The 23,500-nt window shown below is 37.3% G+C and overlaps 2 protein-coding genes across 11 annotated transcripts in view; both read right to left on the bottom strand.

Moving 5' to 3' along the window:
• NR2C2 (nuclear receptor subfamily 2 group C member 2) overlaps positions 1-15,995 on the bottom strand; it is a 36,026-nt gene extending 20,031 nt beyond the window's left edge. Inside the window, exons 1-4 of one of the 7 annotated variants that reach the window (XM_035337549.1) lie at positions 15,595-15,646; positions 12,292-12,375; positions 10,926-11,025; positions 792-902 (exon numbers count right to left, since the gene is read on the bottom strand). In XM_035337549.1, the coding sequence (XP_035193440.1) occupies positions 792-863 (72 nt within the window). In that variant the 5' untranslated portion in view covers positions 864-902; positions 10,926-11,025; positions 12,292-12,375; positions 15,595-15,646. Of the gene's footprint in view, positions 1-791; positions 903-10,925; positions 11,026-12,291; positions 12,376-13,974; positions 14,268-15,276; positions 15,363-15,594 lie in introns of those variants that run through there. The other 6 variants (XM_035337550.1, XM_035337543.1, XM_035337546.1 and 3 more) reach the window with 6 other exon arrangements.
• A 5,278-nt stretch (positions 15,996-21,273) lies between these two features.
• FGD5 (FYVE, RhoGEF and PH domain containing 5) overlaps positions 21,274-23,500 on the bottom strand; it is a 104,237-nt gene continuing 102,010 nt past the window's right edge. For all 4 annotated transcript variants that reach the window (XM_035337542.1, XM_035337541.1, XM_035337540.1 and 1 more), the window contains one exon: positions 21,274-23,354. In XM_035337542.1, coding sequence (XP_035193433.1) covers positions 23,318-23,354 — 37 coding nt within the window. In that variant the 3' untranslated portion in view covers positions 21,274-23,317. The remainder of the gene's footprint in view (positions 23,355-23,500) is intronic.

The following is a 23,500-nucleotide window of genomic DNA, read 5'->3' on the forward strand; positions in this document are numbered from 1 at the left end:
AAAATGATAATGTCATTAAAAAAAAAAAAAAAAGTTTTCAGGGCTGTTCGCAGGGGCAGGGTTCTCCTGGATCACAATGACCACGTACCATGCACCCTGATCAAAACATATCTCAAGGACAATCCATCCTGTGACAGAGGCTGCATTGCCAGGACCATTCCAAATGCCCTGAAGTACAAGATCCTCTTCTCCAGCATCGTCTCTGGCAAAAGTACAGTGCAATATTGTACTGGCACAGAACAAGATGGAGGAGGACAGAAAGATCAGTACTGTAACACTCTTGTAACATTAATACCTAACAATTTTCATATTATTTGTCACTATATACATCTTTATATTATTTATCAGTAATGACAGTCCACTGTGTAGTATCCCCCAGGCTAATTTCCGCCTAATAGGCTAGTCTCCCACTGGCTCTTTTTAAACATGAAATGGAGAGAGAAGAATGCTTTTAGAGATGATTTCAGGTGTTCTGAATTGTCTGTTGGTAATATCTGCCCATTTGCTATGGTTAGAGCTCAGGCAACTTACACATGCAGGCTAAGTTTAAATTCTGCAAATATTCTTCACTGACTACATTATCAATTAAATTATTATATACAACCAATTATTATATACAACCATAACTAACCTATTCTTCAGGAGAAAGTTTCATTTGCAATAAAAATCATCTGTTCATTCAAAACTGAAAGAAATCTTCCATAGACTTTAGTATGCTTTTGTATAAACCGAATGGGAAGAGGGGAAAAAAAAAAAAAGTTGTGAGTGCCACATAATCAATAGATTTTTACCTGAATGCGTTGTGGTGAACCTACAGAAGAGTCTGTGGAAATAATCTGGATACGTTGGGAAGGGCTGGTCATCACTGGAGATTCAGATAGTGAAGCCTGAACAGTCTGCACCTGTAAATAACACAGAGAATTCTGATTAAAACATTTTAAAACACAGATATTTATTTACTAAACAGCAGATGGCCCTAGCATGCAATTTGTATTTATTGAAAAGGTTACAGTCACTAAACCAATTCAAGTTCGTTTTCAATGAATTATCAGAATATTGTTTTCCTTGGGAACAGAATGAATCTGATAGATGACCAAAATCATTCCCCCTCTCCCCTCCCCCCCAAAAAAAGGACAAACCTCAAATCACTGGATAATAATAATTTATCACAACCATAGAAAATGTAATTAAACCATGTGATTCTTCAGTTTACTGAAATGCAGAAATACGCTTTTTTCAACTTCCAATTATACGTTCACCCCATTTTTTTTTTCTTTTGTAAAAACAAAATACACTGTACACTAAATGTGTCGTGAAATATTTCACCCTTTAATTTTTTTTTTAAGTATTTCATGAACCATCTTTTGAATTTTCAGGTAGCCCAAATTTACTAGAGTTTTTTTTAGGCCCCTAAATAAAAATGTCCTCAATCCCAAGTACATACATGGGTCAGTACATATGCAGATCCTGCTGGAAGAGTGCATACGCCTTCCATCTGACCAAACTGGCATTTAGTTTTTATTTCTCTGACCTTACCTCATCTATAAAGTTCTCTGAAAATACGGTGTCTTTACAGCCCACTTGAACAACACAGTCACTTCATTTTCCAAGTAAAAGCAAGAATATTAACAATATATTATTTTTAAGGTAAAAAGATAAATTTAAAGATGGCTGGTTATCTGGATGTATTTGTTTTATATAATATTTATGTAATATTTATTTTATAATTATTTAATATAATTCCACTTGTTAAGTGTGCTCATATTGTTTCCTGTTTTCTTTTTCCAACTTGTTCTGCTTTCCTACTTCACAGTGGTGCAACTTTTTTTGGAAGACACTGTTCAACAGATCACCAAAATACTCAGCATGTATTGAGGTATATATAGGTAACTCCAGTCATTCTGGTGAGGATTTCACTAGTGTGATATTATGAAAGCTCTGCTTTCCTGGTGTGTTTTACAAGTCAATAATCTATGATGTTGATCAATACTTTAATTCTAGTGAGAAAATTCAAAACAAAAGATAATTTTGTTCTAAAGCCATACACTGCAAATGTTCACCAATATTTTCAGAAAGGTTACAAAAATATTTGAGTAACATTATGCACAAGAGTACTATTTTGCTGTGACAGGCTGCAGGAAAGGGCAAGTAATAGAATTCTAAACAGTAAATAAATGTTCACCACAGACAACAGTATGAGATGGATATTTTTTCAGTCATGTTCTTAATTGAAAGTTATTACATAAAATGAGGGGGTAAAAACAAAAACAATTTTTGAAGATTGCCAACAGCAGGTTTTACAAGTGCAACATATCTGAATACAAAGTATTATAAATTGTTACAATATAAATTTATACAGATATTCCATTTGAATGGGCATAAGACTCTGCAGCGACGTACTCTATAAAAAAAAGAATAGAATATGGCACTCCTGATTTCTTCTACACTCAGTTTAAGCCATAATTACTTACTTCAAAGCAAGATGAATAGGCCAAAAATTCTCTGGAAAAAATGTTCTATAATCTCAATGAATTAGAAACTTAGATTTGTATGCTAAATAAACCTTATTTACATTTTAACAGATTTTAAATTTTAATAATTTCAGAATTTTAAGAATTTCATACTGTAAATTCTGTAACCCACAGTATTTGTAAATTGAAATTGCAATTACAATTTCAATTTTAATCAATTTATTTTTTTCATAAATACCTCCTAAATACACATTTACACTGTCCCACAGTTATCTACAGGATACAGTTTTAGTATATGGCTGATTACAATAATTACATTCTATAAAGGAATTTGAGAGTATGAGAAGTCATTAATATCTGCAGTGCCAGGTGGTCAGAACCAGGAAGCTCACAAGTTGCTTTTTTATTAAATCCTCTTATTTCAAATACCCTTGGAATGACTTACCAAAACTTGTATAGGTGGACAACAAGTTAGTGTCAATTTAGTCACTTCCTGTTTAATATACAAAGATATAATTTACAATGAATTTAAGGAAATAAAAACCTGTTTGGACAGAAAATAAAACTTACTGCACAGTCTCTTTGGGGAAATAATTTTAAAAACACAAGACTTTCAACGAAGCCATACACATTTGAATAACAAATATCTTTCTCTCCTTATCTTTCATGCCATGTTATTATCTAACCTATGAACCCTTTAAAAGGTCTAAATTAGAGCAGGAAGATCTTTTCACCTTCAATTATAGGTTCTTTAGCCCTTTTAGAAGCACCTTTGAACCTTACACAACAAATTGCTGGGAGCTTTGAAACAGATCTGTATTCCCACATTGTTCAAGGATTTGTAGCAACTCATAAAAATAAATCCTATATATACACATAGTAACTACACTGAAATTCTGTAAATGGTTGGGGACTGAAGAGCCATTTCTTTTTCCTGTTTGTAATATAGTTGCTGCAAAAAGGTTCTGGTATACAGATATGGCTCTAAGTACTACGTCAATACAAAAAATAAAAATTAAAAAATCAATTTTAATAGTATGGACTACATGTTCGTATAAAGGGTGGGTTTTGTTTTTTTATTTTTATTTTTTGACAGTCTCCTTTAATATACATATCATTTCTCATCCTCATTCTATGACTACTCAGCTATCTTAAGTCCAGCGCTGAGTTCTCTATAAAGATGCGTCAGTTTGAGACCAACTGCCAATATGTTATTTTCATGTTTAAATAGTCAAGAACATATTTATTAATATGAAAAATGGACAATATGTTAGCCAAAATCTTGGCTGAGAAGATACGGTGCACAATGAAGAATGTTCCTATAAATAAAGGTGTCAGGGTGCACAGATAATTTTATACTCTTATTAACATACCCATACATACTCAGGGTGGAAAAGGACCCTGAAACACAGAACTTCATTTTTCAGGCTTGCCTACTTAATACAGTGAAAGAAGAACAGTTTTAAATTTCTGACTGCTGAAAATCTCAAGTTTATTTTCAAGATTGAATAATTATGCCATTGGCTGACAGCAGAACAAGAACCGTAGCAGAAAGTCAAATGCAAAAAGGGAACATATTTTTTGAAATACGTAATTAACAATAGAGAAAAAAAAAACCTTCAATTTTGTTTGTCAACTGAATTTCTACATTGCATTGTCACACACCTATAAAGGACAGGAAAGGATAAACTTCTGATGATTTATTATAGTCCTACCAATTCAATTGCAACAAATTTGAATTTCTAAGTAAAAAAAATAAAAATAAATAAATAAATAAAGCAACAGTAGTCCAAGAATATGAAACACTTATTAGACTCTCATTATATGTGTAATTCTGTAAGTGAACTTGGTAACACTGACTACGCTAATGTGTTGTTCAAAAGAAACACCACACCATGAAAAATCTCTATTACTTCTTTAAAGCAGCCACTGTGGAAGTTGTATATACTAAAACGTAGTCCTCCAAAGTCAGCAATGGTACACTTTTGTCATTCTAAAATATGTTTTTAAAAATTAAATACACTTTCTTTTCTTTAAGACTGGAAGTCTTTCAAGAGATAATGAAAGAAACAAAGTCACCCTTATTTCACAGGAAACTTTAGTGCACTTTACACAGGCTTATCAACAATAATTTGAAAGTAACAACTAATATTGTGGCTTAGAGATAGACAGAAAATTCATATAATGTAAAAGATAGCTCAGAAGACCCTAATCTCCCTACACACACACAAAAATAATAAATCAAAATACACATACTTGAAAAGACAGGAAAAAATAGTAAGTTTTAATATATTTAGTATTGTTTGCTTCCTGAAGCTCCCTAGATATACACTGTACAGACTCTAGTACTTAGTGTCAGATCCTTCCTGCAGATTTATTTACATTTTTCCTCAATAAACCTCTGAGGTCACATCAATCCGAAAGAAATGTTGAAGTCACTTTTAGTGAGATCACAGATACCTGCCTCCAGCCTCCGTTAATGAGGATTCCAATCAAAGAAATCAACCAGAATTGTTTTAAAATGCCCTCTCTATGACCCTGCTCCTCTGAAGGTCAAGTGCACTATCATTCCCTGTAACCAAGGAAGCAGAATCAATGTGTTCCTGCTGTTTTGCCAGCTGCTGAAGGAGTTTGTGTAATATTAAGATTAATTTCATCTGGGGAAGATATTCCCAGGTTATCAAACTTCCTCCCTCCTTTCTTAAGCTTCTCAACCTGCACTCTGAATATTTTTTAAATGAAATTTGAGAAAAGAGCTCGTCTACATCTTTAATTATTTTCAAATTGGCAAAATTTAAAAGGAAAATCCACCACGTTTCCCGTGGAGCATCTTTAGCCTTAAAGTTTATTAACCTAATGTATTTAAAGGAGTGTAGGCCACTCTAAACTTGTCCAGACCCCACAGGTACGAAGTAGCATGATCAGTCTTGCTACACTTAAGAATTAACGCAGTAAGTTTGTTATGGCTGGAAGACTCTTTAGATTAATTTATATCACAAAACATTTGGATGAAGGTGCAATGATGATTGATGAATAAAAACAAAAAAAGTATTATGAAATTCTTAGAAATGGGGAATTTTAAGTTATGCTACCTGAACTTCTGGCAAAAATGACTGTACTTGACTTTTTTTTTTTTTTTTTTTTTGGAAGTAAACTTGAATACAGTGAATTTCCATTAGCAAGTCTTATGTGTGACCTGGGAATATTTAAGTTGATCTGTTATTATATTTTAATTTCAAGGACTCTCAACCTTAGCTCTAAATGCACTCACTATTGAGAACAGGCTCTTTACTTGATAGAAAACACAGTTATTTACTGTACAACTATCTAAACATAGTAACTGTGAATAATTACTGTAACTACAGCATTGCATTTACAGCACAGATACAACTTAAAATATCAGGTCAACTAATTGTTATGTGGTGTGGAGGAAACTATTATACATGAAATCTTAAACACATAAGAACACCCACCAAAATTATAGGTTTTCTTATTCTTGTGCTAAATAACTGACCCCATACTTACTAACCTTGTAACACTAGACTTTTATTTGCCTTTAAAAAAAGAGGTTTATAATACCTAATTTGCAGCTGTCTTTCCTGGAACAAAAATTGAATCCTGAATATAATAATGTTCTATCACTACATAACCCTCAGAAACATATTTCCCACCTCTGAAGTTCAGAACAGCTGCATTGCAAAGGTGGAATCTTTGTAAGACTTAAGCAGAAATTATAAAAAACACACACACACAAAAAAAGACTCGATTCAAAAAACAAGCTATTTATAGACAAGTTAGCAGAGTGGTTGAAATCTGAATTAAAATATAACACCAACCAGCTATATGGTGTCCTGTAATGTACTGCCTATCTGACCTAGTAAATCTCAAAGACTTGAGCAAGAAATACATATATATAATGCATATTTAACTATGAGAAACGTTAGATTTTTAGGTCTTTTGGGGTTAGATTTTTAGTTCCATCAAAAAAAAAAAAAAGTATTATATGCTGCACAGATATAACGCAAAGACTTTCATTCATTTTTATATGACATCAAATATGCTACTATAATAAACATCCATAGTAAAGCAGAATTATTATTTTGTTTCTTTAGAGTTTCTAATATATCAGCAGAAACATTGTTATAGAACAAGGTTGCAAGAGTATATTATTAAAGAGTTTATTATCAAAGAATTACAGAACAGTCTATGTTGGAAGGGACCTCAAAAGATCATGATGTCCAACCTGTCATAGGAAAAGGGAGCCTAATCCAGCACCCTTTTGAACTGCATCTTTAAAACCTCCAGTGATGGGGATTCTATTACATCCCTAGGGAGTTTGTTCCAGTGATCGTCTGTTCTAACTGAAAAAACAACAAAACACCAAGACAAAGCCTTATCTGGTACATCTTGTACTCACTGCCACTTGTCTTCTCCACGTAGGTCCTTATGAAGAGAAAACCTCCATCCTCTTTGTAGCCACTCTTTAAGTACTGGATCATGTTTTAATATTAATCATATTATGCTTAATACAGTAGCAGGACAAATAATAAAATTCTGAAATTATTGTTAATTATAAATTTCACAGTAAAACTGCTCAGAATTGAATTAATATATCTATCATTCTGCTTAGAATCTAACTTTTGTTGTTTCATGTTTTTCACTTATTGGAAATGTCATTAATACCTCTTGAATGTGTCTGCAGAAGATCAGGACCTATCTTGTACTGGAATTTTTGCTACTGTGTAGAGAAATTATGGAATTTGATCTGTATCCACTGGAGGGAGCAGAAAAGTTAAGATGCCATCAATATTAAATGTAATTTTAGGACTTAAGACAACTTGATGTCTATGTAAGCAGTTTTCAGATTCACTGCACTAACCAATCCTATCTAGTATTGATTAAAAACATTTCATGCTCATCTATGCATGTGATTCCCTCAAAAGTTCATGTGGACACAACCAATATTTCAATTTTAGTACCCACACAGCAACTAGGTACAAGTAGGCAGAATGGGAGAAGAAAACTTCACAAAGCATGCCAAGTATATACTATTGGAAGATGGAGTTGAAGTAGAAGAAAAGTGGCAAGGCATGGAGAATTGTCTCTTTTGGACCAACCAAGAGAGGACTTCATTCACCTGGGCTCTCAAACTACCAAGTTTCACTGGAGAATTTCACAGGCTGAAGTGTTTGGAAATTCATTAATGATTTGCATTAAATGCAACAGAGGATTGGCATAAATACCAGGAAATGAAAAATACATACTTAGTAATGTATATATCCACTATCTTGATGAAAATAATCCATTATTAAGCTGAAAAACAAGTATTTGACAAATAGATGCATTTCTAGGGCTGGCAAAATTCCATTAGACTACTTCTGTTTTACTTATATTTATATAAAATGACAATAAATAATTGTATACATAAGTATATATTTATATTTTTCCTAACTCTTTTTTTTTTTTTTTTTTAGAAAAGTAACTACATTTTAGTTGCAATCGTATTATATTGTATTTCTGATATCTGCCTGTGTTTGTGTAAAAACAGTACTTTGAAATGAAGGTTCTCTAGAAATTTCATGATTGTTGCTCTTTGAAATAATGAAGATTTCTTCATAGCCTTTCAGTTAAATTGCTTACTGATTTACTAAACTGGCTTGTCAATAGTGTTTTCTTTACATACACATGTAGATATGCTCATATAAATACATAACTATTGAAAATTTAGTTAATAAGGACAGGTTGTTGTTTTTTTTTTTTTTAACAGCTTATTCCCCTACTACCAAAATTGATAATGAAGGTATTATCTGACAAATATATCAAGGGAATAAATCAATAGGCCAGAGACTGGAGGAATTTTTGAATTCATAATTTCGCTAAATCCTCTAGTTTTTCTAACTTAAATAGACATTTCCTATAATCATGCTACTAAAACTCAAAGTGAGTATATTGCTTGAATGCACTGGTCATGTATCACTAAGTAGAAAACAATTGCAGAGGTACTATTATTAATATTATAGAAAAGAAAACAGAAATTAAGACATTGTTAAAGCAACTGCAAACCAAATATGTTCAACAGTACCCTGAAATTGAAACTTTTTACAAATTTTATCTCATTAAAGTTAAAAAGAATTTAAATGAAAGATACTGTACCAATTTTTACACCATAAAAAAACTGCTATATCTCAAATCATATCAGAAAGACTGTTTTTCTATAAATATTTTTCCTAATTAATGTCTTTAGCTACTAAGGTAATAGGCCTTTAGGAAAGGAGTATGTACTGTCTGGAAACTAATATTTGTTTCACAAATACGAAAAATATCTGTATCTTCTAAAAGTTTCAGCGATACTCTTTGGAATGAACTGTGCTGACCACCTGGACCCTTTGTAGAACGGCAGATAAATTCAGGTTCAGAAAAAGATCATCCACAGTTTTACTGCCCTAACAGGATTCTGCTGCAATATCTTGTACAAGACATTTTAAGTGAAAGGTCATGGAAAAAGCTGTAATTCTTGACTCATTTGCACCACAAAAAATTCTCAGACTACATCTGACTTAAATGCCTGGCTGACCTATATTACCAGAGATTATCACATCTGATAACATCTTGAATTCAGAGGCTGCCAAGCTGTGTAAGGTATGTAGAATCTCCTTTCCCCAATATGTACTTTGTGTGAGATACCTCTCAGGCTGACTGAATATGGCTAGGTCTTAACAATCGACAGTGAATTGTATTTGAAGGAAGAATGATTTGAGAACATTCAGCATCAAAACTCCACTTTGAAAATTCATCCAGAATGAGAATATGGCTACTGATAACAATAAAATATTGAAAATAGATGGCCTTATTTTGCACTTTATACAACACACTGAAAAACATACTTGATCAGATTGGCAGCATTTCTACTCTCACTTTTCATCACACTGTGCTTCACATGGATGTAAGTCTAAACTGCTGAGCTATCAATGGTGTAACATGTCAGAGACATCTGAAGAAAATATGTGACAAAGATAACCAGTATTTTTTTTTCTCCATTGCGAAAGGCATTTTCAGAAATACCCAAGGTTTTGATAAGTTCTTTTCAGGGCACTGGGGAAACTGAATTAAACTGAAATCCTCCAGCAATACAGCTGGCCTAAATAAGCTCCCAGTAAGCGCAAGGCTCAAGATATCCAACTCCTGTGATTCTCCCCCTATAGCCTCTAGCAGGGAAAGAGAAGGACACAATGGAACAGGGAAAGGGCAGCACTAGCTACTATTAAAAGTTCTTCCTGGTCACATCAGAATGTTGTTGGAAGAAGGAAATAGCCCTTATTCCTCCCTGTAGTGACAGCTCTACCTGAATACTTCATGTTAAAACTAAGGTGCCACACAGATAATACATGTCCATAACAAAATACGTTTTCCTTAAACAATAAGAAAACTAAATCTAAGTAGGTGCTGAGACTGAACCTAGGCCACTGATATACTGCATAGTGACAGTTCTAAGTAAATACTTGATAAAAATGGCATTACTTATTTTGAATTAAGACTGAAGTATTTTTATGCTTTTCAAAAGCAACTAAAGATGATGTAGCTGAAATTCCCTCTCAATTCCCTAGGTGTTCTCTGCCCTCCAGTCTCATGAACAAGAAGTATAGTCAACTGCAGACACTAAAAATGAAACACTCTTACCCAATCTCTTCAGAAATACACAGCTGGAAAAATGCAAGCAGCAACACTGCTATAAAGAACGTAAAAGCAGTAGAACCATTAAAAGGACAATTTTAGGAAGCCCTTAAAACAAGAATCGGTACAAAATACAAATAGTGGAGAATACTCAGTTAACTCCAGTGATACAGCCACAGTATCATGGAAAACAAACTTGATGAACTCTTACTCAAGAAAAAAAAAAATGGCCTACTTGCACAACAGTCCAAGTTGGTGCTAGGCATCAAAGTTTTCAATAAACTCATGCAATACCTATGTGGCAATTATGTTGAAAAACTGACACGGATATAACTGAACATGCCAACATCTGCATTAAGTTATCCTGTTCACAACTTGTCTCTCAACATTCATAAACTAAAATTCAGCACATGATTAGTAACTTTCCTTCCATTTAATTTTCATTGATAAAAAGTAGTATTTCAAAAAAGCCTCTCATTTAAAGCAAATGTCAAGCTTTACACTACATTTTCTCTGACAGCGAGTACAGTATTACAGCATACTTCAAGAAAATTAGTAATGTCTTTAGCTGTATTAAAACCTGTATCTGACTGCAGACACCCAACCATTCTTTAAAAAATGGTTCAGAGTTTAAAGGTAACATCAATGAACTCTTACTGAGACTCTGCTGTTTGCAAATCTTATTCCATGAAAACTAGTTTTCGTGGGGTTATGCAGCAGACAAGTGTATAATTTAAGGAGGAGGTGAATACTATAAAGAGATGAAGCCCTCTATTTACCCACCGGCCAGGAAGAAATCACAGAGCTTCATAAATTCTTGGGATGAAGCGATCTCTCCAGTGGCAAGATACAACCATCACACTATGTTACCACGGTGCATTTCCTGCACGAGGAATTACAAATGTCACATATTTTATGTGTCTTAAATGTGATTATAGACCTCAAATTCTATGAAAATTCCATACGGTTTGCAGTGTTTCCATTATATATTTTTATTTCCAAGTTGTTTTGGAAGATTTTTTTAATATACTTGCCAAATGGATAACTGATATAGAAAATTTGAATGAAAAGTCACTTGTCAGATTCCAGTGTGAAAATTTAGTTTTTTTGAAACTATTCCTTTGGTCTTACTTCCATCATACTCAGTAGTCCATTTTCCACATTGTAGTACAATCATTGTCATATACTTTAAAAAAAAACCAACATTTTTTAGAAAAAAATGCTTTAAATAAGGAATTTGCAATCCATTTCTGAAAACCCAATGACACATTTATTACATAGAGCTTCTTCTTGAACTGATTTTTTTTTTTTTTTTTAATATTAAGGTATAACCTTAGTTCATTTAGTCAAAAATCCAACAAAATGTCTAAGTTATGGGCTTGTCTACAGAAGACTCTTAGCCTACTTGCCCTTCATTATTTATGAAATCCCGTAATTATAAAATCATATGATTAAATCATAGTAACTTTGAAAGATATTAAACCAAATAACTTTAAACAATAAAAAACTAGTTTATTTGATTAAAGTTTGCAAACAAAGACAAATTATTTATCTTCTATAGCCATATGTTGTTTGAGTGTTTGTGAGTCAATTTAAACATATTAGCTGTTGAACATCCAAACTTCATATAGATTAAGACATCACTATATCACTTTGAGTAGATTTTAATGCTTGTATTCCACATATGTAGGCACAAAATATAAAGCCCAATTTAAATGAATCACCCTATTGTCAATTCAGTAGAGTACATAAGTAGAACTGGTATCTTCAAACATTGTTCCAGATTTAGATGGCAACTCAAGAGATGAGCAGAAATCTTTCATGGCTAAAATGATTAAATTAATTACCATATCACCAGAAAAAAAATAATATATATATATATTTAAAAACAAACAAACAAACAAAAAACAACAACAAGTCCATAATACAGACAAGTTTCTCTATAGCTCATGGTGAACTTTCTACATGCATTCTTACTATGGAGGCCACCAGAACAAAATACTTTAAACAAACCATGTATGGGTTGCACTGGTTTCTTGTTTGTTCCCCGTTGTGATGCAATACTGCTCTATAAGGATTTCCTGTTCCGTTTAAGATAAATTGTAAACAGCAAGGACAATCTTACATAGTGGTATCATCTGTCACTCACCTCAGCCACCTGCTGAGCCTCCACTACCTGCTGAGCCAGCACCTCCATATTGGTTGCCATGGCGAAGCAAGATCATTAGAGAACCTGTTCGAAAAAGATGCCAGCAACTTCCATCAGGCACAAAAGTTAGGGCTTTTCCTTACTATTAAAGAAATCTCTGATATGACTTAAGAATTTATAATACTGCTCGATTTATCTGACAAATAAGAAGATACGCCATGGATGCGTGAATGTGTGTGTACACACATATATACGCACAGTGCATACGTGTAGGAATCATAGTATTCAGAAAGCTAAGTTCTACTATTATAGGCACATAGTCATCCGTTTACTTTATAAAGCTTGTCATGTATCTTTTTTTCTCTATTATTTAAGCAGCAAGTAAGAGATGCTAACTTCATAAATTAGAAAGGACTGATTTGAATGACAACTACTGATGCAGTTTGTGGAATATGGACTTTTTAAGGAGCTGTCCTGAACTCAAAGGAAGAGAAACCTTATGGTTAAAATGGCTTCTGACTATGCCCTGCAAAAGTCATTAACTCCAATAGCATGCTCTTCACATCTCTTCAGATATGGTGCAAAATACAGCACCATTAGAGCAATCTAAGTCTACTCATATGTATTCACAGGATTGTTCAGGTTGGAAAAGATCTCTAAGATCATCTAGTCCAACCTTCAACCTAGTACTAAAGTCCACCACAAAGCCATGCTCTGAACTAGGAAAGAGCAATCTAAGAATGGTGCTTGAGCAAATTTTTATTGAGTCAATCCATCAAAGTGCCATGATCACCCATATTCTTACAGACATCTTGCACAGTGCAGGAAATAGGCTATCACATCTAAAAATGACAATTTAGATCACAGAAAATACATTGTAATTATAATATAATACTATTGTAACTCTGAGGGGAAGATACTACTGGATTGCTTTACACTACTTCAAGTGTCTGTACCTTGAGCTTTATGCTCTTCAGGGGTTAAAAAAAAAAAGTGCTGTGCCTCCCCAAGGGTAAATTTAATTAAGGCTTCAAATTCATGCAGTGAGTTTCGAATTGTGACTTGCTTGTTACAGAGTTCAGATCATGACCCAAGCATAGGTAACAAAAACGCATTCCTGAATACCAGCACATACGACGTTTCATTGAAAACTTTCTGCTGATACTTGAAAAGCAACCATTTCACATTAAATTAAAAATAAATACTACTATCAACAGCAAAACATACAATAGGAAAACGCATTCACGTCCCCAGCACCATGCACCCCTCTCCAAACTCAATTTTTACAAAGCTAACATTGTTGCAGATGTCAACATTCATTAAGTTAGATTAAATCTTATTGTGGTAAATTAAATGTGTAAATGACACATGTATACATCAATGGAAGAACATTTGTAACAATGCACATTCTCTGTGGAAATCATAGATATGCTAATTTCCCACACAGCTTTCTATTTTGTTTTTTTAAGCATTCAGCCTGCACAGCAAGTTTACAGACCACTTCAATCAGATCTATCTAATATTGCAGCTTATGGATAGTTTCTCAAGGTGTTCTGTAATTCCTTCTCATTGTTTTCTCATTTTCAAGTTCATCATGAAAAATAAATACATGCTTATAACATGTTTTCTTAGGGTTTAAGATGAAAAAAACCCTGAAGATAAAATATTTTGTTGTAAGAGTACCTTTTTAAGCCCCAATGATACCTTTGCTATGCTAAGTCTCTAACAGATTTGCTGGTGGTGCTGTTATCTAAAGTTTTTTGCACTTTCTACCTTCCCAAGACAACAACAGTAAGTTGAGACAATTAAATCAAATGCAATTGGAAGCTCACAGACCAGACCGACATGCCAGTGTTCATAACATTGACTTTCAGAGTGACATAAGAAGCAAAATCTGCTTCCTTAGCAAAACCCCTGAGCAGCAGACTTCATAAGGAAAAAGTCCTCAAAACAAACCAATAAAAGAAGTGGAATATAACAGCAAGGAGACAGCTGGACCACCAGGAGAACATTTCCGATGTAACAGGGTGGCAGCCAACTGCAGTACATGCAGATGATCTACAGCACAAAACACCGTGCAAAACCATCTCTCCCCCTAAGGTGCAAGGAATCTTCAGGGGAAAGTCACACGCTCCATCTGAATACTTTCTGGGCGGGCCCACACTAGGACGGCTGGAGCCGAGCCCAGCTGCACTGCCGTTTGCGCTCATGGCCCAACGACGATGCCTTCTTCACACCGCACGCCTCACTCGCTAAGCCGAGCAGCTGGGCCGCAAGCGGCTCCTCAGCAGGACAGAGGAGAAGAGGGCGGGCAGGTAAGGCTCTGCCCGGACCCCGCGGTACGCTGGCAGGACGGCGGCAGGAGGCAGCAGAAGCCCCGCGACGACGGGCACGACAGGGCACCGCGAGGCCGGCGGCCCAGCCTGCAGCGGCCGGAGCCGGACCCAGGGCGGGCCCACGGGCAGTCCCCCGCGGCGCCCATTGGCCGCCGTGACTCGCGGCCGCTGGCCCCGCCCCGCCCCAGCCGCTGCCCCGTCCGAGAGGCAGCCGGTCCACGCGCGCCCCCGATTGGCTGCGCGGGCCGCCTATCAGGCCGCTGGCACCGCCTCTCGAGCGAGAGGGAAAACACCGAGGGACGCGACGAAGCACAAGATGGCGGCGCTGGCGGGCAGCCAAGTCCCAGGCGGGGCTGCTGCCGCCGCCATTAGGCCCCCCTTTCCCCTCCCCCCGGTATATCCTTGTGTCAGGCTACGAGAGGCCCGGGCGCGGCAGGAGGGAAGCGGCCGGTAAGATGGCGGCGGCCTCAGCCCCGTATGCAAAGTACCCGCCGCCCCCTCCCCTCCGCCCTCCCGGTGGCAAAGGTAAAAGGGTCGGGTTCAAGCCGCCGCCTCCGCCCGCTCAGACTCCATCTTCCCTCTCCGCGTCCGCGTCCCGCACTCGTCATCTCCGCGACCGTCGCCCCCCCGGGCAGCGGACTGCTCTCACCGGGACCGGACCGACTCCGACTTCAAGGGGCCCACATCCCACCACAGCGGCTCCGCGCTGGAACGCACGCAACGGACCGACCCAGAGCCACAGAGACCCTCCTTCCCTCCCTCCCTCCTTCCCTCCCTCCCTCTCTATCCTACAGCTGTAGGCCTGCCTACGGCACCGCCGGCTGCCGCTCTCCAGCACGTTACCGAAGCCTTCACGTCCCCCCTCCCCTCCGCCGCTCGCGGGGTATCCCGAGCAAGGTCCCGATGCCCCCGGTCCGGACGGAAGCGGCCCCAGCGGCCCGACTCGGTTCTAAAAAGCGATTTTTACCTCAGGAATTGGCGCCAAACGTACCCTGGCGGCGACCCGGACCCGGGCCCGGGCCCGGGCCCGGGCGGGCCTGCGTTGGGTGGAGGTGCCCAACGGCGGCCCTCCCGCCCCCCGCGAGGGCGGCGGCGGTGAGGGGCTGGCGGGGCCCACGGGGGGCGGTGGGGGGGGGAGGGCCGGGGCTGTGCCACGGAGCGGGGGGCAGGGGGCGCTTTGTGTTACGGTGTTTGCCGGGCCCCTGTGAAAGGTCAGAGTTCGTGACCCCGCCCGCCGCCGCCGCCGCCCGAGAGCGTCTCTGCGCTTCCTCTTCCCAGCACCACGCCAGCCCCGGCCCCCTCCATCCTGCTGGCGGGGCGGGGCGGGGCCGGGACGGCGGCGGGGAGGGGAGGGGCTACCTGCGCCGCTGCTTGCGTTCGCGCCAACGCTGTGGCGGGCGGCGGGTGCGTTCGGCCCGGCGGTTGAGAGGGGCTGCGGGTACCTGCGGGGTGCCTGGGGGTACCTGCGGGGTGCCTGGGGGTACCTGCGGGTGCCTGCGCCCGGGAGCGCCCAGGCTCCCTCCTCTGAAACGGGGGACAGGGTAGCGCCCTGCTTAGGTGGAGCCTTTTCTGAGCCCTGGCGGCGCGGCTCTGCTGCGGCCTGGAGTTAAGTGGTATGGGGTAGTTGCTCTGTGCAGGGGTGGGTGTAAGTATTCTATGTGTACGTGGGATATATATCTTAGATTTTACCGAAGACCCTTAGTCAAAGGATTTGATGCTGGCTTTTGTTAAGGCTGCCTTCAGGCCATCGTGAGGTTTTGTTTCATTTTGTAAAGTTGTTGTCATTGACAAGGGCTCACTCAGCGGAGCTGGCCGTGGGGATTGTTCTGCTTCTGAATGTGTGATTATAGAGTGTTGTGAGGTGTTCTTGCAACATACGTCTGCGGTGGTTTAAGAACTTACCGCCTTTAAGGGCTTGTCATCAATAGCCCTCTCTGAGGCTATTGAATATTGACTCATGGGCCCAGTTCTCTGTCATAATTGTGTGTAGCTGATTTTTAACCTACACCTATCAAAATGATCTAGCTTAATTTTAGTAATTCTAGGAAGTTTCTTTTGTGTCTGGCCATTTGGACAGAAGCTGACAAAGAGTGGTCAGAGACATTAAAACTGGAAGATATGAAGTAACAGTAACTCTTGAAAGGAAATGCATGGAAAAAAGAAGCTGGAAGCAATGATGATTTAAACAGGAGATGCTATAGTCTGAATAGTTATATATATATATATATATGTAGTTATAGCCTTGGTGTCACAAGACTGGAATTAATAATGTTAATGCACATGATGTACAAACATGCTTGCAATAGATAAAGGAAAATATTTCAAAAACTGTCCTAGGTACTTATTTACTACTGTAATTTTAAATATTCTATACAAAGATTTTCTAAATTTTCAAAATACAAACATGTACTTACCTCCAAAAGCCGATTACTGAAAACACATGTGCAGATTTTTTTCTACATAAAACATAATTTTGAAGTGTAAATACTTATTTTTTCTTTTTTAAACATACATGTAAAATTTTTCAAAATTCTCATAATGCCCTCATTTGTGAAGTAGGTTAGATATAAGGGTATGACTTGTGGAACAGCCTATATGACCATTTGTCTTTGGGAATTTTGGGGGAAAATGGCGATTTTTGCCATTTGCGCACTGGAACAGGCTCCCTGGTGAAGCAGTCACTGCACCAAGCCTGCCTGAATTTAAGAAGAGATTGGACTGCGCGCTTAGTCACATGGTCTAAACTTTTGGGTAGACCAGTGTGGTGCCAGGAGTTGGACTTGATCCTTATGGGTCCCTTCCAACTCAGGATATTTTATGATTGTATGAATTTAATACTTTAAACTGTGAGATGCTCATCTTTTGGATGCTGGTGTAGACAAATTTAAAACAAATCTTTAGTTTTGCCTTCTATTAGCTATCCTAAAATGTTTTTATCAGAATCATAATCAATTTTCCTTTTTTTTTTTTTTTTTTTTTTCCCCCTTACGTTCCCACTTAGGTTCATGGTTAGGTAGAAAAGTATTTCAGAGAATTTTCTTACTGACTTGTCAGTACATTTTTTGATATGAATAGAATTCTTATTGAAGCAAGTTTGAGATTTGTCTGAGGAAGAACTGGAAATATGAACAACTGCCATCAAGTTCTGTCAAATATTCTTATGTAAATCTGAAAAATTAAAAAGCTGCAATATCCTTTCACTATATATTAATAATCTGTTGTAGCTTAAGAGAAAATGAAAACATTTGCCTCCTTAAACTGATATTTTGGGATTTAAGCGATTTTTGTTGATAACACAGTATATATTGGCAAGCAAATCCACGTGTGCTGTGAAAGGATTGCTGTGGCATAATGCAGCAGGAGATGACAAAAGACCAGCAATCGCTGGAATGCTATGCACATAAAGCAGATGTGAGCTGGTGATGATTTCTGAGCATGTTATTTCTTGATCCTGTTGGATGTGTACCAGAGCATACAGCCTGCTTAGCCACAGGTCCCAGAGTTTGTACAATGTGGGAATTTTGGTTTGAGAGGAGGTTGCACTGAAGATTTTTTTATGTTGAAACCTAATTGATCTGGTGGTCAAGACAGAGGGTTATTTTTGTCATTAGGTTGTTTGTTTTTGTGGGGTTTTCATCTTTTTTATATCATTGTGGATTGTATTGTGGAGCATATGGATTGTATGTATTTGTTAAAGCCTAAGGTCTGAGATACGTTGAGAAGTAGGATATTGCACTTAGACCAGTGGTCTAGTTCATTAAAGCAAAATTATATATAGTTCTGAATGTTACCAGTAATTCTGTATGCTTTTGATTGTTACCAATGAGTCGATCAGTTACTGACACTGCTGGAAGGCAACATGTGGGGAAGTGCTTTAAAGATGCATCTTCTTCCTCTCTGAGTGGTATTGGAAATGAAAATGTAGTTACGCGAATTGTATATCTTGACAAACAAAGCCTGTAGATACTGTACTGAGTGTTTTGCATACTAATTTGAAAATAAACCAAATAAAATCACCTAGTGTCATCTTACAAAAATGTTTCAAGGTATAAATTGATAATTGTGTGGTTTCTGAGGTTAAAAAAAATGTTATCAGAAGTTAAAACTATATGCTTTTACGGAGGATTGTATTGTCATTTTATGCAAATAAATATACTAGTATCTCAAATTTGTCTGCTGTCAAGTACTACAGTTAATAATGTGGCATATAGTATATGAAATGAAAATACAGACAAATATTAAACTGTCCTTCTAATTTCTTTTAACTGAAAGAGGAGTGAGGAAAAGGACACAAGAATGTATTATTACAAGTAAAAAGATGGAAAAAAATCTGAACATGTTTATTTAAACTGTATTCCATGCCTTTCCAAAGCACACAGATTAGAAACAAGCTGCAACACTTCTCTGGAAAAAAAATCAACAACTATTAAACTAATCAAAAGAATGTAAGATCCTTGTAAATTAGTAATAATAATAAAAAGAAAGCATGGCAAAGAATGACAATGTTGTTGTTGTTTCTTGGTAACTTTATAGGTTTCCTGGTGTTTGTTTTATCCTATGGAAAAGGAAGACTTTCAGAGTATTTGTGAAACAGATGTTTTAGGAAAAATCCATTTACTTTATTCTATTTTTTTATTTTACTGGGTCTCTCTGAAAGAGACTGTAATCCTGCCCTGGAGTCTAGTGACTTTCTTGTTAAAACTTGATCAAAATTGATGTCTTAATAAGGTCCTTCAATCCTGATGACACTGTTTTTAATACACTGAGGTTTATTTGATATGTTCCAAAGTAATGTGTGAAGTCAGTTTTAAGTCTTGCATGTAAGAGGTTCGCACAGTAGCAAGGGAATACCTGTTCCCCTGGATGAATATTGGCACTGCTTTTACTTTCACATTACTCTAAGTGGTTACAGCCAGAGGTCTTTGTTGCTTTTGAATCAAAGTAGCACGCAAACAAAAAAAAGCCTGGTTGGTATTCATAGCTGTGTGGTGTTCTTCCATCCTAAATGCAATTCAGAATGAACTCAGGAAGCGTAGTAGCCCCAAGGCTCTCCAGACCTACCAGAGCTGGTTGCAATGGCATGGGATCTTGTCATGTTGGAATGCTTCAACTCTGCTGCATGATTTACACTTTGATTTGGGAAAATGGTTATAATATATTATAATACTGGGACGAAGCAACCCTGGCTGTACATACAGACTGGGCGACGAGACGCTAGAGTGCAGCCCTGCAGAGAGGGATCTGGGGGTCGTGGTTGACAGCAAGCTGAATATGAGCCAGCAGTGTGCCCTGGCAGCCAGGAGGGCCAACCGTATCCTGGGGTGCATCAAGCATGGCATCACTAGTAGGGCAAGTGAAGTGATCGTCCTGCTCTACTCTGCGCTGGTGGGGCCTCACCTTGAGTACTGTGTGCAGTTCTGGGCACCACAGCAGAAAAAGGACATGAAACTGTTGGGAGTGTATCCAGAGGAGGGCAATGAAGATGGTGAAGGGCCTGGAGGGATGATGTATGAAGAGTGGCTGAGGTCACTGGGCCTGTTCAGCCTAGAGAAGAGGAGGCTGAGGGGGGACCTCATGGTGGTCTACAACTTCCTCGCGAGGGGGTGTGGAGAGGCGGGTGACCTATTCTCCATAAACACCAGTGATAGGACCCGCGGGAATGGGGTGAAGCTGAGGCAGGGGAAGTTCAGACTAGATATCAGGAGAAGATTTTTTACCGAGAGGGTGGTTGCGCACTGGAATAGGCTCCCCAGGGAAGTAGTCACTGCACCAAGCCTGTCGGAATTTAAGAAACGTTTGGACTGTGCACTAAGTCACATGGTCTAAACTTTTGGGTAGACCTGCGCGGTGCCAGGAGTTGGACTTGATGATCCTTATGGGTCCCTTCCGACTCGGAATATTCTATGATTCTATAACTATTTAAAAACAGATTTTAAAAAAGGCATGTACTGTAAGATAAATCTAAATATTAGTTGCAGATAACTGCTAACCATTTTAATGCTTTTCAGCAGGTGGCAAAATAAAAAACACTGAAACAACAAATAAGGTCAGTTTGCATCTGAATTATCAAATGACTAGCTAGTACATTGTGCCTTATTACTGATTTTTTTAATAATTTATGAAGGTGTAGAACATCTTTTTATTATTATTTATTTTTTGAGAGAGAGAACAATAACAGTCAAGAGTTAGGAAGAAAATTTACTGAGCTGCTTATAAGTGAACAGCATACAGTAAACCATCTAGATACCTCAATTTAACATGTTAATCCAGTAATCACTTTTTAGAAAGTTTTATCTCTGAAATTAGGATAATTCCTGTCTTTTGTGCTTAGCTTTACTCAAATTAGATCAAGTAGGACTGAAATTATGAGGACGTTTTATTTATTTTTTTTCTTCCTTTGCTGAGACTATTTATATCTGTGGCTGAAGCAATGTTGACAGGTGGGGTGGCTCTAGTGGTTAAATGTAGTGTTGACCCAATAAATCCCTTTTCCACCAGAGGGCCTCAACAGCTGTCTCCTGACTTGATATTCTTCCTTAGTTTGTGAGAGAATCAGTTAATTCATGTGTGCTAACAATAACTGGAAGTGCAAAGATAGAACTAAAGAAGTGAAAATAATGTAAAGGAAAAGCCTGTAGAACTGCAGTTATATTTTGACCTTTTATTTTTCCACATTACTTAAAACATGTTTAATAGCACTGTATGTTACTTTTTACAACAAAATACTTTCATGTATTCATTTCCTGCTTATCACTGAAAACTTCATACAGTTGGAAGATGTCAGCACCTAAATCTTCATAATACTGTTCTGTAGTGCAGTTTTGTTTTGTTTGAGAAAAATTTTTGTTAGAAATCTTACTCTTTATTCAACATTCTCTTATTTTTCTCTCAGTGCAAAAAGTTTTTAAGGGGGAAAAAACAGTCTATTGGTAGCAAGGCCATAGTTTTAACATGAAAAAAAGGGTTAACATTGGTGTTCATCCATTAATGAAAGAATACAAAAGTTTTACTTTTCTCATACTTGTTTTCTGTTTGCATATGATATTCTGTGCTTTGTGAAACTATCAGACTCAGATGTATTTAAAAAGTAAAAACAATACAGCTATATTTTTATTTAGTGGTAGACTTGTATTTGTTTTTTTAAGCTTGTTTTTCCAGGTGATAAATTGAACTATCTTTATCATTTGGATACATATTATAGACCTTTAAAAATATGGAAAATTCTAGCCAGTTCATTACTCAAAAATTCAAGTATCCATGAAACTTACTGAAGAAAGGCAAAAATGCAAGTAGTAAAGTCTCCCCTTCCCAAATTGTATTGTAATGTAAAGTAAATTCTTGAGCATGGTATTTTTATACAAAGATATATTTTAATCATAAATGCCATTCTATTCCTCAGTCAAGTATTATGACAAATATAGGACACAAAACCATTTTATTACAATGATTATAACATCACTTCTCAACCTTATTAAAAACAAACAAACAAACAAAAAAAAAAAAACCACCTCCAAAGTTCTACATCTTCATCTGGTATAAAGCAGCACATCATCTCTGAAGTCATATTGACACTTGGCTGCTGAGAATCCATCCCTGGAGGTGGAGTAAGATACATTTAGCTACAGGAGTTTCAAAGCATTCTTAACAGAGCAGATACAGACAAGTGCATTTCACCCCACCAGCATGTTTCAAATGGTGCGCTGGTTATATGGATTACATTTTTAATGACAGTTTTCATAAGAACAGCAGAAACATCAGGAGGATTGAAAAAAAAAAGATAGACTATTTAAATAGATGATAAAAATCTTAACACTACTAGGTAGGCTAGTGTTAAATAAAAACAGTCTGTAGGTTTATAATAAATTAAAAATATCCTTTGGGTTTGAGTCTGATGCAATATTTAGGGAGACTTTATACTACTCAGTGTCTAGATTTGTAGAGCTACTATAGTGCATTTCAAAGTACTATAGTGGTATGAAATTAGCCCCTTTGAAATAAATTATACAGTGGTTTGTGTAAAATTATGAAGGTGTAGTAAGTAATCCTGTATCATATCTAATGCAGCACTGGTAGACCAGGTGAATGTTTTTGTTTATTCATTTTCTGTGAAAACAATTTAGCATATGCAGGGCATGATTTCATGCTGGCACTTGTTAATGGATGAGTAATGAACTGGTCCACCAAACTCCTTGGAAACATGAAAGAATGAAGCTGTAGTTGAATAAAAATAATAAAGTGCTTTAAATGAGCATTTGTCATTTTCTAAATTGTTTCTCATTTCATGGTAGACACCAAAACCAACCGAATGAAATATGATAGTGCTCTACAGTAAGTAAAATTGACCCTGTTGCTTACTGTAGCCAGTATTTCCATATTTTTTTTTGTCTTGATATTAAACTTAGCTTACCGCGAGATCATAGAAGAAGCTTATAACACAGGTTGAACTTGCACAGACATAAAGATCACTATAAATATTCTCTATTTTAAAGTTTCCTTTTGGGGAAAAAAAAAAAAAAAAAAGTGGATGTAAGAGGAAGGAAGTAAAGAGAGCAATCTGGAAACAGTTCGTATCTCCAGTGTATGTAACCAATTTGCCTGAAATACACTGTTCAGTTTTGTGAGACATATAAAGGTTGTTGGGAATGTATAGAAATCTGAGAATTTACTCCAAGTCCATTGGGTGATTGCTGCTATAAAATGGATGCTTCTTCCATGGCTTCAATCCACCTAAAAAGGGCAGGAAGGAAAGAGTGGTACATATAAAATTAGGTTTCTTTTGGAAATAGAAGAACATAAAGCCTGAAGAGGACTGTATTTCTCATCAGCTCTAGTGAGGAACTATGGTTTTGTGATTAGAACAGGAAATATGAAAC

Source organism: Oxyura jamaicensis, chromosome 12 (assembly GCF_011077185.1).
Source record: "Oxyura jamaicensis isolate SHBP4307 breed ruddy duck chromosome 12, BPBGC_Ojam_1.0, whole genome shotgun sequence".
Classification (NCBI taxonomy): Eukaryota; Metazoa; Chordata; class Aves; order Anseriformes; family Anatidae; genus Oxyura; species Oxyura jamaicensis.